The sequence below is a fragment of the Elephantulus edwardii genome, unplaced genomic scaffold (assembly GCF_000299155.1).
Source record: "Elephantulus edwardii isolate Elephantulus edwardi_28Jun2011 unplaced genomic scaffold, EleEdw1.0 scaffold00041, whole genome shotgun sequence".
Classification (NCBI taxonomy): domain Eukaryota; kingdom Metazoa; phylum Chordata; class Mammalia; order Macroscelidea; family Macroscelididae; genus Elephantulus; species Elephantulus edwardii.
Genome location: NW_006399791.1, coordinates 4,908,371 through 4,925,264, shown reverse-complemented (window position 1 = coordinate 4,925,264; position 16,894 = coordinate 4,908,371). Strand labels below are relative to the sequence as shown.

The window sequence follows — 16,894 nt, the reverse complement described above, 5'->3', positions numbered from 1 at the left end:
TACGACAATTAAGGAGCTCTTAATGGCACTTAGCAACAACAGCAGCATGGAGAGAGATCAGTAGGCCTAGTGGACAGAAGTGGGTGACTAATCTGTGGTCCTCAGGCCTGTTTTTAATTGTTTTTGGTGAAACTTTCTTCTAGGTTGTATAGCCCTGGTCTGTCCACTTGCTGTAGAAAGGTAACTCGTGGTTGCTGTGAAGCTGAACACTGTGACACTGATGTGTCAGATGCAGAATGGTTACCCATGGTGGACAGTGTTTGGTGGCGCTACCCCATTAAAACAAGCTTGGAAGCAAGAGTGGCATCCACTTCCAAAATAGCTTGCCTCCGGAAACCCTAGGAACCTGGAGAAAGGATAAAAGGTATACAAGTGTCCAGGTCTTTTGTTCATAGGGTCGCTATGAGCTGCCTACAACTCGATGGCACTTAACAACTCGCCCAGTGTTAAGAATCCGGGCTGCAATCCCAAAGGCACAAGGTTCGGATCCACCAACTGCTCCATGGGAGAAGGATGGGCAGTCTCCATCTGTGTGATTACTGCCTCTGAAAACCTGCTGGAGGGTCAGCTCTGGGTCAGTTCCGACTTAGGGACACACAACAACAATAACAACAAAGGTTAGAACTCACACCATGGTTCCACTTATGGTTAGGTGTCAATAGCGACCAATGAGCAGTAGATGGAAACCTTAGCCTGACCTGCAGCACCCTCCACACAGTGACACTCCATCTCTCTGAGGGTTTTCCTATTATCTTCATTTTATCAGATGAGGAAACTGGGACTCAGTGAGGAACCTTGGTACAAGGTCACACGACTAGCAAGTGGCTGAACTGGGATCGGTCCTCAGCCCAGCATCCAGCTGCAGGGAGCACAGCTGGCCAGGGATTTACGCTGCTTTCATTGCCACATTTGCTGCAGAATGTGCTTCCCACAGGCTCCTTCTGTCCAGTGACAAAGGACAGCAGGCGCATTTTTGGTTGACACCAAACTCCTCTGATGTCTACTTTTGCCTGGAAAGGTACCTGCAACCTGCTTAAAGCTCTCATAAACCCCACAGCAGTCCAGGATACTCTGCCCAGCCTTTCACCTCTTTCCTGCACTCAGTGCCACACTTACACTGTGGTCTGACAGCCCTCTCAGCCTTCCTCATTTCTGTTTTCTCCTCAACAGGTATTTCCCCTAACACACACACACACACACACACACACACACACACACACACACACCCAGCTCAGGTCTGCTTCTTGAAGGACTTAGGTTAACACTCTTATTAAACTCCAAAGTCCTTATTTTCTTCCTAGCACAGAGCTGCCACTATCTTTAAGCAATTATTTTTTCCAAACAACTTTATTGAGATATATTTTTAAATTATTATTACATATAATATATATTTAATGATATATATTCTTGATAATAGCATGCTGTTGTTGTTTTGTGCAATTGAGTTGTCTATGACTCATAGTGACCCTATGTATAACAGCCCTAAACCCTGCTCTATCCTGTGCCAATTTTATTGTCTCTGACACACCTACCCCCATAACCCCAGTCACTGAATCAATCCATCTCATCAAGGGTCTTTCTCTTCTGTACTGTTCCTCCACCCTCCCAAGCATGACATCCCTCTCCAAGGACTGGTCCCTCCTCAGAACATGTCTGAAGTATGTCAGACAAAGCTTCAGAATCCTTGCCTCAAAGGAGCAGCCTAGTCTAACCCTCTCCAGGTCAAACTTGTTTGTTCTCTTTGCAGTTCATTGTATATTCAAAACTCTTCTCAACACCATAGCTCAAAGGCATCAATTATCATCCCTAGTCATTGTTCAGCTCTGTGATGCATAGGGAGTGCTTGTAAAGACCATAGCCTGTATCAGGTGCACCATAGTTTCCAGAGTGACACCGTTGCTCTACAGTACTTTGGAGAGGTCTCTGACAACTGACTTTCCCAACTCTTTTATGTTTTTTAATTTCCTGGCTGCTAGTGCCAAGAGTGTTGATTGTGGAGCCAAGCAAACTAAAGCTGTTAGCAATCTTAATCTCTTCACCATCCCTCATGATGTTGCCAGTTGTCCCAGTGGTGAGAATCTTTGTTTTCTTGATGTTGAGCCTCAATCTGTATTGAAGGCTGCAGTCCTTGAGCTTCTGCAGCAAGCGATTCAGTTCCTCCTCAGTTTTAGCAAGCAGGGTTGTGTATCTGCATAACGAAGATTGTTGATGAATCTTCCTTCAATCCTGATGACACTCTTCTCCTCATACAGCCCAGCTTCCCAGATAATCTGTTCTGCACATAGATTGACAAGATATGGAGATAGGACACATCTTTGATGCACATCCCTCCCAATTTTGAACCATGTAGAGTTCCTTTGCTCTGTTCTTATGACTGCCTCCTGGTCCAAGTATAGGTTTCACATAAGCATAATCAAGTGTTCTGGAATTCCCATTTTTCTCAGAGTTAGCCACAGTTTGTTGTCCACACAGTAAAACGCCTTTTCATAGTCAATAAAACACAGATAGACATTCCTCTGGTACCAGATCCATCTAACATTAGCTACAATATCCATAGTACCACAACCCCTTCTAAACCCAGCCTGGACTTCAAGCAGTTCTTTGTTGTTGTGCTGTTACCACCACCAGTCATTTTTTGATAATCTGCAACAGAATCTTGCTTGTATGTGATATTAATGATATTGTTTGATAATTTCTGCACTCTGTCAGGTCATCTTTCTTTGGAACAGGAACAAATATAGATCTCTTCCAATCAGTTGGCCAGGTGATTGTCCTCCAGATTTCTTGGCACAACTTGGTGAGTACATCTAGGGCAGCATCTGTTTGTTGCAATATATTAATTGGTATACCATCAATTCCTGGGTCCTTATTTTTTGCCAGTTCTTTCAGAGCAGCTTGAACAACTTCCTTCATCACCACAAGCTCTTGCTTATACATTGTTTCATGAAATTCTTCTGTGTCTGCCAATTCCTTTTGGTACAATGACTCTGTATACTTTTTCCATCTTCTTTAAATACTTCTTGCATTATTTAATATTTTTCCCAAAGCATCCTTCAGTATTGCAATTTGAGGCTTCAATTGTTCTTTAGTTCCTTGAGCTTAGGAAATGCTGAGCAAGTTCAGCCCCTTTGATTTTCTGACTCCAGTTCTTTTCACATTTCATTATAAGACTTTACTTTGTCTTCCTGCACTGTCCTTTGAAATCTTCTGTTCAACTCCTTAATATTTTGATTTCTTCCATTTGCTATGGCTTCTCGGTGTTCTAGTGCAATATTCAGAGTCTCTTCTGACATCCATTTTGGTCTTTTCTTCCTCCTCTGTATTTTTAATGACCTTTTGCATTCTTCCTGGATGATATTCTTGATATCCTCCCCTAGCTCATCTGGTCTTCACTCACTAATGTTCAAAGCCTCAAAAAAAAAAAAAAAGCCTCTAACCTATTCCTGAGATGGTTTTGAAATTCAGGTCGGACAGACTCAAGGTCATATTTTGGTTCCTGTGGATTCGATTTAATTTTCCTTAGCTTCAGCTTGGACTTGCATATGAGTAGTTGGTGGTCTGATCCACAATCAGCACCTGACCTAGTTTTCACAGCTGATATTGAGCTTCTCCAGTGGTTCTTTAATAGCATAATTATATATAATTAATATAGTATAATATATAATCCTTAATTATTATCATACATATTTATTGAGCTATTGAGGGAGCTCTGGGGACCTTGTGGCAAGAAGCTATGCTGCAATCCCAAAAGAACATGGTTCTAAACCACCAGCTGCTCCATGGAAGAAGGATGGACAATCTCTTCCCATAAGATTAACTGCCTCTGAAAATCTACCAGAGGGTCAGCTATGAGTCAGTTCCAACTGTACAGTAAACAGCAACATTGATATATAATTCACGTACCATACAGTTCCTTCATTTAAAGTGTGTAATTAATTCAATAGGTTTTAGTCTATTAACAGCTATGTATATTCAGTATATTAACAGCCAGTTTTAATATTTTTTATCACATCAAAAAGATGTGCCCTCTAGCTGTTATTCTCCAGCCCTCATCCTCAGCTCTTGGCAACACATTTGGGCTTCTATAAATTTTAGACACTTTTAATCAATGGAATCATATAATATGTGGCCTCTTGTAACTGACTTCTCTTTTTTATTGTGATTTGAGTGAAAGTTTACAAAGCCAATTGGATTTTTCTTTTAGCCATTCATACACACTTTGTTTTATAACATTAATTACAATATCCACAACAAAGCCGCACTAGTCCCACTTCCTCCCTTCCTGCCTTCAGGGCTTTATCCTTGGCCAAATGCTGCTAGTCTGACCATGATATGATTGGATGTTTAGTACCTTATAGGCCTGTCTATTGTTTAGCTGAAAGTTTAGCCACAAATGTGAGCTTTGCTGTAGGATGGAAGGGTGACTAAGGATTGTAGTCTTGGGGTCCCACCAGCCTCTCTAAGACAAGTAAACCTGGATTTTTTTAATGTTTGTTTTGTTTTGTTTTTCATTTGACTGGTTTCGTCCATTTAGTATAATACAACCATGTTGTAGCACATGTCAGTATTTCATCTTCTTCTGTAACTTAATAATGATTTCTTGTACAGATAGACCATATTTTGATTACTTACAGATTGGCTGATAGAAATGTGGATTTCCTTTAGCTAACATGAATGAACATTTGGCAAATGTTAGCATCAACGTCTTTCTTTATCTTGGGTGTCTACCAAGCAGTGGAATTGCTGAGGACAAGATAACTCTAGATTTAATTTTTAGAGGAACTGCCTGATGATGTTTACCAATTTCCTTTCCCATCAGCAATGTGAAGTTTCTTTCTCCACATCCTTGACCACTTTTAGTATTTGGCTTTTTGGTTATAACCACAGGGAACACTGGTGGTGCAGTGTGTGGAGGTGTGGTCCTAATGCAAAGGCAATGGATCGCTGGTGGTTTGAACACACCAGCAGCTTCAAGGGAGAAAGTTGGGCAATCTTCTCCCCTGTGACTTATAGCCTCTGAAACACATTGGAGGGTCAGCCCGAGTCTGTTCTGACTCTGCTGCAATGGGTCTGAGTGGGCAGGAAGTGACAACTCTTTTTTATTTTGATTTGCATTTCCCTGATGACTAATCATGTTGGACATCTTTTAAAATGCTTATTGGACATTTATATACCTTTTTTAGAAAAATGTCATTCAATTCCTTTGCTCTTTTTTTTTTTAATTTAGGTTGTTTATTTTTCATTTCAATGAACATCTACAGAGATTTTGGAATTCCATTCATTCATTGTTGCACCCTTCTCCCCGCACAAACCCCTCCCCCCTCCTTTGCTCATTTTTAAAATTAGGTCCTCTGTCTTATTATTAGTTGTAAGAGTTTTTACATATTCTGGATAGTAGCCCTTTGTCAGATTCATGATCTAAAAATATTTTCTCTCATTCTGTGGACTTAGGACACTCTTAAAATTTTTTAATTTTTAAAAAGTTCAACTTATGTAGGTTTTGCCCCTCTCTTTTATCATTTATTATTTTTGTTATCACATCTATGAAATCATTGTCTAATCCAAGGTTATGTAAACTTATAATAAAAATTGTTAGGTAGCATAAATCTTTGAAGAGAATCTACAAGTAAAACATTTAAAGATCACTGGTTCAAATTCTGTCATGTGACTTCCAATCCCACCACAGCCCTAACATAACTCTTGCTATGGTGTCCTTTTTCTGTTTGGGAATGCAGTCTTTTTTAAAACAACTACAACAACAACAACCAAAAACCCCTACCCCAAGACCCCAAAACATTCAACCATACAATAACAAGTATTCACCAAAATCATTGTACCATGGTTATTAATTCATGTGCACAGATAACATTGAACACCATGTTCACCCACAGAAGCAGGGATTAAATGACCTGCTTATCTCACTACCTAATGTCTTTCTTTCAAAAAATGTATTTGTGCTTTGAGTGAAAGTGTACAAAACAAACTGCTTTCCATTCAGTCATTCTCAGTTTTGTTTTATGGCAGTAATTACAGCCCTTCCCTTCCCTCTCCCCGCCCCCATTCTCACTTCCATTTGCCCTTCTGTCCTATGCTTTCCTGCAGTCTAGACTTTCTCCCTGGGAAAACGTTGCTAATTTGATCTTGTGTGTTGACTGATTTAAGGAGTATGTATTTCCTTAGGGCTCCCTAAGGAAAAGAATTGTTGTTGCTGTTGTTGTAAATCAAGTTGAGACCAACTCATAGCTGACCCTCCAATGTGTTTTCAAAGGCAGTAAATTGTATGAGAGGAGAGGCTGGCCTAGCCTTTTCCCACAGAGCAACTAACTGGTGGATTCAAGCCTCATACCTTTGGGATTGCAACACAGCTTCTTACCACTAGGCCACTAGAGCTCACTGCCTAAAGTACAGAAACAAAACACTTACTATACAGTTTAGTACTCTATCCTCAGCCATACATTTCTAATCCAAACAATTCCCTGAATTTCCATTTATAGAATCAAGGCAGCTGGCAGCTGTTCCTTTCTGGTTCCACAGTTACACACAGAAGTCAAGTCAAGCAGCTTCCCTTATCAACTATGCTTTTCTTTCTGCAGTGAGGCATAGTATCATCCCTGTTGACAGATTGCACTTTTAGTAACCACTTTCAAAGTTACGTAAGAAAAAAAATCCATTACATTTTCTTTCCACTGCCTCCACCTTTGTTGTTGTTGATTGCCTTTGAGTTGAGCACAACTCATAGCGAACCTATGATCAAAAGGCCTGAAGCCCCTCTACAACTATCGACATTTATCAAAGTTCGTAGAGTTTCCAGAGGCATGTTGTTTAGGAAGTGGATGCCACTCCTGCTTGCAACCCCACTTTTGAGTGCCTCTTAAGTACAGCATTTTCTGATGGCCAGAGTTGGAAGCTGTGTCCAGTGTCCCATGCTCTCTTGGCCTCTCCCCTTCCTCAACTATAATACAACCAAGGCAGTGGCTGCTGGAGTCTTTGCTGAGTCCCTCACAGGTTGGCATTCCCTGGACTCCCATCCTAGGTCTTCTTCTCAGGCTACAGCTTCTCTTAGTGAGCACATTCATTCTCTCAGATTCTCTCTGCAATGGCTTCCAAATCCATGTCTCTTGGCCTGATCCTTGCCTGACCTTCTGACTCAGGAAGTAGCTGCCTTCCTGAATATCTCTGTCATTTTTAGGTGCCAGTGGATCAAGTCTCACTCACAGGAGCCCCATGAACCCACCAGAGCAATTCCTCTAAAGTGAGACTTTTTGTATGACAACAATCTGGAACAAGAGGTGCACTGCAAAGAGGAGTGAGGGAGGGGGAGGCAAGATGGGGAGAGAGGGAGGGAAATCTGCAACAATGAATGAATTAAAACCTCCATTAAAATAACAATTAAAAAAATAAATGGTACTTTTCATTATCACCTTGGAAATGTGGTTAACAACAAATTCAGAAAGTTCAGGGTAAGACCTGAAAAAGTGCATTTCTAAATGCAGCTCCCAAATGATGTCTATGCTGCTGGCCCACAGACCATTCTAGAAGACGTCTGGAGATGCAGCTGGCTGGTGGTGATAGTAGGGAGGGGAGATGGAGGGCTGATGCAGTCATCCAGAAAAAATGTGGGTCTCTAGCACTCCCTAGGGCAATGATGTCAGTCTGGAGACTAAGGTGTGCCTGATCCTGGCCATGTTCTTCGTAATTACTTACTATGCATCAAAGAGCTGGACAATGACTAAGGATAATAGAAGAAGAATTGATGCCTTTGGGTTGTATTGCTGGAGAAGAGTATTGAGTATACCCACAGACTGCTAAGAGAACAAACCAGGTCCATTCTGGAGAGGGTGAAACCAGGGTGTTCCTTGAGGCAAGGATTCTGAAACTCCGTCTAACATACTTTGAGCATGTTGCAAGGAGGGACCAGTCCTTGGAGAGGGACAATTATGCTTTGAAGGGTGGAAGGACAGCACAGGAGAGGAGGGTCCTGGATGAGATGGATTGACTCAGTGACTGGGGTAATGGGGGTAGGTGTGTCAGAGACATTGAGGTTTCTACAGGATAGAGCAGGCTTCAGAGCTGTGTACGTAAGGTCACTGTGAGTTGCAAATAACTAATGGCACATAACAACAATGACAACTCTGGGGACACAATGGTTAAAGAATACGACTGCTAACCAAGTGATCAGTGACTCAACCCAGCAGCTGTTCTGAGGGAGAAAGAAGGGGACTAAGCCGGCTTGTTAATGATGCACAAACCCTAAGGGCTCTTCTACACTGTCCTACTGGGTGGCTGGGAGTCAGAATAGACTTCATAGCGCAGAGTTGGGCTGGTCACTACACCCAGTGAGGCACATTAAGGTGAGGCCCAGCCTGGTGAGCACTGTGTATCTTCCCTCATCCCTCCTTCACTCTGAAGTTCCCACCGCATGCTGCGTCTCCATCAGCACCACTGCCACGCAGCCCAGTCGCCCTCCTCCAACCCAGTTCCCTCTACAGCACCCACTAAAATGTTATTCCCACTTTGATGTGCTACCAAAAAGGACTGAACCGGAGGTCTGTATTAACAGCGAAGGAGCCCTGGTGATAAAGAGCCCAATACGTCAGGCTGTTAATCAAAAGGTTAGCAGTTTGGATCAACCAACCATGAAGACTTACAGCCTTGGAAACCCAGTGGGGGTTTTGCTGTGAGTTGGAATCAACTTGGTAGCGGTTGGATTGTGTTTGTACCACCAGCATGTCTTTCTGAGACATTCTTAGCATTGGAAGCAGCTTGTTTGTGACGACATGAACGAGAAGCGTGGAACGCATTTAGCACACATACTGATAGGAACTGGTTCTCCCATGCAGGGATTTGCCCTTTGAACACGCAAACAGAAACTGGCCTGAGCTAAGTGTCCAAGTAGGGGTGTTGCAACAAGCCTTCCCTGCAACAGTTTCACCCTCACTGTGTCCTAGGGCCAGGGCGCACCCACTTTTCCCACCTCTCTCAATTGCCTGGCACACACTCTTCTCAAGATTCAAACTCTATTTCTCCACCACACAATGAGGATTTGAGGAGAAAAGGTACACCAGTGTAAACCTTTGATGCCAAAGGGCTGCGGTTTTTTTAAAAAAACCCTTTTACGAGAGGTGTGTTCTGTCCTTCAATTAGAAAACTTCCCTTAAAAAGTGATTTGTAAATACTTTATGAGTCCTAGTCACCTGACAATTTACTGAAAGACATGAATTAACTTCCTGGAATGCAAAGGCACAAACATAATCTTGCATCTAATTCTAGGAGCATATTTACTATGTAGCCTCTAGCTAAATGAGCCTTGTTTTAAAGCTTAGCTGTGCATAATGAAATATGGCTCAAATTAGCCTCAGATGACAGTCCCCAAACCTGAACGGGTTCTACAGGAGGAAGCTGTGTGCATAACAAGCGAAAACATGATTGCAATGCTGTTTTTCAGCATTTTAATCAAAGCATGAAAACACAATCTGTCGGCACACACGTGCAAGTTAAAATAAGAAGTGTTTATCAACCCCATATTACATAGGATAGCTGGATGATATCAACAGACAGGGTTCCAAACTTCCCTCACAAATGGGCCCCTGCACGAAAAATATTCTAAGGACACACTGCAAGAACCGTCAGCTTCTCCTGACCCACTGCAAAAAGCTTCACAGCCTGTGCCACATGAAAGCACAGAAAATGTTTACTGCCAATTACATATTCATACTTTACTGTTACTTCTCCCACCTAAAGGAAAGATAGTGATTAACATTTCAGCTTTAGTTACTGATTTGCATTAGAAGGAATCCCATTGCCACTCAGTTGAATTTGACCCCACTGGGTTTCTTTAATCTCTGTGAAAACACACTGTCACATCTTTCTCCCTGGGAGCAGCTGGTGGCTTCAAACTGCTGGCTTTTCAATCAGCGGCTGGGCACTGACTTACTGCCATGTAGACCTGACTCCTAGCAACCCTATGGGATAGAGCAACTCCCAAGAGGTTCTTCAGCAGAAGGTAAAGACTATCTTAAAACTTGCCTGTGTTTTAAGAGTCCATAATTTCTTCTTTCAACGCATTTCTGCTAGAAACTGGGATCCGTGTCAGGCAGGTGTTCCTCTGTGGGTGACCTCAGCCCTGCCCCTCTGTTTCACAGCAGTGTCCTGCAAGTGAGGCAGCAAAGACCATACGGTAACAGGAGCTGACTCTGCCCTAAATAGCAACAGGACTGCCACCAGTGAAGGCCCAAATATAGACCTACCCAGGCAGCCTTGCCACTGGGACTCACTCAAGTGTCACCAGAAAAGGTCACATGTTGGGCCCTGAGCTCCTGCATTTATGCATTTATTGTGGGCAGCTGGCTGGGGGCAGTCACAGCACAGCCCATGGAGAAGGAAGGCTTCTGACAGCCCTCCCACCTGGGCTGCTTCTCCCTGGGAATTCTAATTCTGGAGGTGTTTCCCCCAAAGTCTTTTGAAGAGACAAAACACAGGAAATAATCAAAAGCAACTTCGCCCATCCCCACTACTCCTTTAAGGTTTACTCAGGGTGAGAGTTCTTTGCTGAATGAAAATCCAGCAAACTGCAGAACTTTCTGGTCCCTATAAGGCAACACATAGCCCTTGAGCCAGTTTACTAAGACTCTATGCAGTTGTGGAAGGTCCAATCCTATATGCTCATCAGAAAGTGAAACTCCGTTCTCTGTCATAGTCACTGAGTTGGAACCAACACATAGTTGACCCTCAATTGAGTTTCTGAGGCTGAAATTCACATGGGATACTCATCTTCGTCTCAAGGAGTCAGCATCCAAATCTTACCTCTGCAGGTGGGGCCTGGCTAGCTAGAAGCTCACTGTGAGGAAGGGGGTGAGGCGAAGAGGGTGAGGCTGGGTTCTTTCCCCGTATTTCTTTGCTGATCGGCTGCTGTGGATGCCAGGGCAGGAGGCTCAGGGGAGAAGGGCAGATTTGGTGTGGATGCCAGCTTCTGACTCTGTGCCTGGTAGGTGTTAAGAGTTGTCTGTCTGTCTGGCACATGGGCTTTCTCTAATTCCCTGGAGAAACTCATCATGAAGCCCTCTCTCCTGAAGTTTCATGATGAGGACAAGACCTTCCGTTCCGGGGGGAGCCCTCTGCATTCCTCCTTCAGGCCCACCCGAAGGTGGAATGGACCACCTCCAAGGTTTCTCCAACGAGGTTTCCTCATCCCTGCAAAGAGCCAGAGATGAAGCTGGGTGATTTCCAGCTGGTGTTCTCTTCCTGCAAGCCCACCCTGGACAGGCATACAGAATCCATTCTTAGGACTGGCAAACGCTGGGATTCAGATGAGCCGAAAACAGTCCCTTTTGGCTCTGCCATCAAAGCGGCCTGCCCTCTCATCGCAGATCGCCACGTCACAGGTGCCGGAAACACACCCTCTGAAGGGTCCCCTTGAAGACCTCCTGATTGGGATTGAGATTAGGGTTAGAGGGTAGGACCTTCAAATCTCTTTCACTCCTGAGCCCCCACCTTGACAGTAGGTCTTTCCAGAGGAACTAATCTATCTGGTTCCCTCCCAAACATCCCCTCCCTCCTTCTTTCTGACCTCTTTTCATTTTCTTCAGTCAGCTGAGGTCAAGCAACACGGTCAAGGACTACACCATTTTCTTCAGAAGTCTTCATAGCAAGATTCAGTCTTAGAATTTTGCACTATAGCCTTTTGTGGCCTCGGTGAAAAGACAATTTTAGAAATACCATAACTATAGAATGTCTGGGAGCTCTGATGGCTTAGTGGTAAGAAGCTGTGCTGCCATCCTAAAGGCATGTGGTTCAAAACCACAAGCTGCTCCTTGGGAGAAGGATGGACAATCTCCTCCCCTTAAAATATACAGCCTCTTACAAAGCCACTAGAGGGTCAGCTATGAGTCGGTTCTGACTTGAGGACACACAGTAATAACAACACAGAATATCCACAACATAGCAAATTTTAAAACTCAACTCAGTGACATTGGGTTGGTTCTAATTCACCAAGACCCTCCACCGAGTTTCCAATGCACAGGGAGGAGAACCACCCATTTTTTCTGTCAATCAGCTGCTGGTGGATTTCAACCTCCAGAGACTCACTGCTTTTGGCTTAGCAGTGCAACTCCCTATGGACAGGCTACAAGAGCTCCTTAAATGCAAGAGGAAGCAAGCAACATAACTGAATGAGTTGGGCAAAGACCACGTATAAGTTCACGATAGTATTGTTCCTATCAGTTGAAAATTGGAATGAATCTATGTCTCTCAGTATTAGTTAAATAAATCATGATGCAGTGACACAGACTACTATGACAATTATGAAAAGAAATAATGTAGATGCTTATTTCGTTAATGTTGAAAATGCTTACAAGGTATTTTAATGTGGAAAAAGGGTATACAGAATAGCACTATAGCACAATTAAACTGTTATAACGCAATATTCATGTACATGTTGTTGTGTACCATAGGAACAGAACCAACCCATAGTTGTTGCTCCAGCCAGTTTTCAGAGGCAGAGCCCTCCTCCCATGGAGCAACTGGTGGCCTCAAACCATGTACCTTCAAGATTGCAGTGCAGTTTCTTGCCTCTAGGCCACATATATAAGCACACATACAAAATGGAAACACATTTTCTAGCTTTTGAGTTATTTTGCTATCTTCTTTAGATTTTTGGTAGAATTCTTATACTGACCATTTGTAACTTTTATTTCTTTTCAAAAATCCTAAAATTTTGTTGTAAAACTATGTGTTGCCTATAAAAAGAGCAAATACTACAAAAAGACATTAAATATAAAACTCGGTCATAAATCTTGGTAACAACCATGGTTAAGGCTGGTGTAATTTTTCCAGATTTTTTTCCCCAAGACTATATCAATTTATTTGCCTCTCAGACAACAGAGAATCTATTTTATATTTGTTGTTGTTGTTGTTGTTGTTATGTGCCATCGAGTTGCTTGCAACTCATAGTGACCTATGTACAAGAGCCCTAAACCCTGCTCTATGCTGTGCAAACCTGTCTTTGACAGACCTACTCCCATTACCCCAATCACTGAATTGATCCATTTCATTGAGGGTCTTCCTCTCTTGCACTGCCCCTCCACCCTCACAAACATGATATTCCTCTCCAACCACTGGTTCCTCGTTGCAACATGCCCAAAGTATGTCCGATGAAGCTTCAGAATCCTTACCTCCAAGGAACAGCCTGGTTTCATCCTCTCCAGGACAAACATGTTCGTTCTCCTAGCAGTCCATGGTAGATACTCTTCTCTAGCACAACAGCTCAAAGGCATCAATTCTCTAACATCCCTATTCACTGTCCAGCTCTCTGATGCATAACATGCAATTGCTAAGACTATGGTCTGGATCAGGTGCACTTTAGTCTCTAGCCTGATGTCGTTGCTCTTCAGTACTCTGGAGAGGTCCCTGACAGCTGATTTTCCCAATGCAATTCGTCTCTTGATTTGCTGGCCGCTGGTACCAAGAGCGTTGATTGTGCAATCAAGCAAATGAAAATTGTTAACTATCTCAATCTCTTCCATTCATAATGATGCTGCCAATTGGCTCAGTGGTGAGAATCTTTGTTTTCTTGATGTTGAGCTTCAATCCATATTGAAGGCTGCAGTCCTTGCAAGTGCTTCGGGTCCTCCTCAGTGTCAGCAAGCAGGGTTGTGTCATCTGCATAATGTAGGTTGTTGATGAATCTTACTCCAATCTTGATGGTACATTCTTCCTTGATTATCTGTTCTGCATACAGATTGAAAAGGTATGGAGACAGAATACGTCCCTGGCAGACACTCTTCCTGATTTTGAACCATGCAGTGTCTCCTTCCTCTGTTCTGACAACCGCCTCTTGGTTCGCTATAGGTTTCGCATAAGCACAATCAAATGTTTTGTAATTCCCATTCTTCTCAGAGCCAGCCAGTTTGTTGTGATCCACACAGTCAAAAGCGTTTGCATCGTCAATGAAGCACAGATAGACATTCCTCTGGTACTCTCTGCTTTCTGCCAAGATCCATTTGACATTTGCTATAATATGCCTAGTACCATGGCCTCTTCTAAACCCAGCCTGCACATCTGGCAGTTTTCTATTGATGTATTGTTATATGTATTGACATATTGGATAATTTTCAGCAGAATCTTGTTTGCATAGAGAAATCATACATTATTAGAAAAATGAATAAGTAAAATCTTCTAGTTAAATTTATAATTATAAAAGCTACTAGAAAGATAAACTAACTCATTGCTCTTCAGTCAGAATTGACCCTTAGCTGACTCTCCATCAGGTTTTCCTGAGGCTATGAATTGTATGGGAGGAGACTGCCCATCTTTCTCCCAAGTGGTAGATTTGAACTGCCTGAGGAACTGCGTTTGGGTTAACAGCACAGCTCTCTATGGACTATGACACCAGAACCCCTAGAAGGATAAACGAGTATAACAGATTCAGTGGAAAGACAAAATGTAAAGGAATGCATACGAAAGGACATTAAGAACAGAATATTAAAGAATTACATGTAGATCATACTTGGTAAAAGGAAATATTAAGAACTGGTTTAGGGAAAAATAAACCACTTTAGTCGAAGGGATGTTTCTTCAATAGGACAGCCCGGCAGCGAGAGCATCCAGCATTCACAGCTCCCCCCCCAAACGCAAATCAGACAGGCTGCTATGGAGTCCATTTGGTCTCATGGTGACCCATGTGTTACAAAGCAGATCTGAGCACGATAAAGTCTTTTCTGTGAAGTAGATTGCCAGGCCTTTTTCCTGCAGTACCACTGATGGGTTTGAACTCCCAACGTTTAGGTTAACAGCTCATCGCTAACCAGTTGAGCTAACCAGGGATCTTCACAGCCTCACATACAGAATTAAAGGAGAGAGCCATTCACAGGAGGCAGCTTTTAGATTAAATGTTTAAGCCACATTCCACCCTTTCACCTTGGAGTCATCATCAGGATAAAGAGATCCTCACCCTAACTTCACCCTGACCATAGTGTGGTTTCTGGCTTCTTGTTCTCCTTTTTTTAAAAATGGAGTGTTTTTCTTTTAAGCCTTCTCAAAGCAAAATCTTTAAAATGTCTTCAATTTAAAGAACTGAATTTGAGCCCCTGGATAGTGCAAATGGTTAAGGAACATGTAGGTATTAATCAAAAGTTTGGTTGAATAGTTCCATCTACCCAGATGCACCTGGTTTAAAAAAAAAATAAGGCCTGGAGATGTGCTTTCTAAAGAGCAATCATGGAGAGCCCTATGAAACACAGCTCTGCTCTGACACGCCTGGAGTCACTGGAGTCTGCTGGAATGGACCACAAGACAAATGTTTGTTATCTCTGAATCAAAACCTAACAGGCTTTATATAGGTGAAGGGCTCATGGTCTAGGCTTCCTGGAACCCATCTCCCTCCCTCCTCTCACCACCTGCTCAGTGCACTCACAGGATAGGGCGTGGACCAGGTACTACTCAGTCCACACCGGACTTTCCCCAGGCTGTCGTGTTCCTTGCTGTCCACACTCTTGCAGCCTCATAAGCCAACTGGATTTCCAGTATAAAACTTTAAATAGGTCTTCAGCAACCACTTGGTCTTATTTGCTGCTGTTATAATTATGTACTGTCAAGTCAGAACTGACTCATAGCTCAAGTCAAGTGGGTTTTCAGAGCCAGTATAATCGCATGGGAGAAGACTGCCCATCTTTCTCCAGAAGAGTAGCAGGTGGATTAGAATCCCGTGCCTTCCACATGACAGCACAGCTCCTTATCACCAGAGTTAGACCATAGAGCTCTGGTGACACAGGCCACAGGGAATTGTGCCGCTAACCCAAAGACTAACCTCTCTTTCTGGTGGCTAGACTCCACGGAGAGAGAGAAAATTTCCTCAAGGGTCAGGTGTGAGTCCTTCTATTTGGTGACAATGAATGAGTGAATCTATCTTTTGTTGTTATTGTTAGTGAATATATCTTAAGACGTTTGTTTTCTAAGCCATAGTTTATCTGTGAGGAATTGGAATAGAAATTGTACTTAAATGTGTTGCTTGGGGTTCGGGATGCTTTGAAGGCAGAGGTATTTTTTTTTTTTAATATCTCCCACACGCCTGTCCCCCCCAAACTGGCTTACAGTATACACTAAATAAAATCTGGTTATATGAGTAATAGTAAATTTGTGGCTTCTCAACAGTGTCTGACATTTAGAGATGTTCAGTAATTATAGTTGAACATTTGCTATCTCCAGCTAGTTGAGAATGACCTTGAGAGCAGAACTGTTTTCAGCAGGACCTGGATGAGAGAACAAGAAAATCAGTTGGGTCTCAGATCTCAGTTCAATTTAGTGCAGAAGTGTAAGATAACAACAAATATCTTTTCCAAGTCAGGAGGGTCAAAAGTGGAAAATGATGAAGCAAGACGGGTAATTCCCCAGCTCCAGACAACATTCACTCAAAAGGGCTGGGTCTAAGACACTTTCCTTTTCATTGGTTAATGCAAGCCCTTCTTAACCAATGTGCGATGTCTGCCGAAAATTCCTGCTCGCGGACAGCCAATGAAAAGCGCCAGAGGACGGGCGCTGGGACAGTGACCCGGATTATCACCATTGGAAGAATGTCGCGTTTCGGGCTGTCTCGTGACAGAAGTTGTGAGGGGACCAGGCGAGGGAGTGCGGAGTCCTCTGGCCGCTGACCCCCCGCAGCCATGGAGGACGATCAGCCCGACAGTTTGGAAGGCTGGGTGCCCGTGCGCGAGGACCTTTTCGCCGAGCTCGAGCGACGCCAGCTGCGCTTTCTCGTCGCCTGGAACAACACGGAGGGCAAATTCGCCGTGACGTGTCACGATCGGACGGCGCAGCGACGGCGGCGGCACGAGTGGAGCCGGCCGGACTCCGAGCCGCAGGCCGAGGCTCCCGCGCCGCTGCCCAGCTGGACCGGCTTGCT

General features: G+C 43.4%; 1 protein-coding gene across 1 annotated transcript in view; it reads left to right on the top strand.

Moving 5' to 3' along the window:
- Positions 1-16,655: 16,655 nt before the first annotated feature.
- The window catches only part of WHAMM (WAS protein homolog associated with actin, golgi membranes and microtubules), a gene marked incomplete at its 3' end in the record, with an annotated part of 20,942 nt that continues 20,703 nt past the window's right edge, over positions 16,656-16,894 (top strand). Inside the window, 1 exon segment of the mRNA XM_006903815.1 lies at positions 16,656-16,891. Within this exon segment, the coding sequence (XP_006903877.1) occupies positions 16,656-16,891 (236 nt within the window).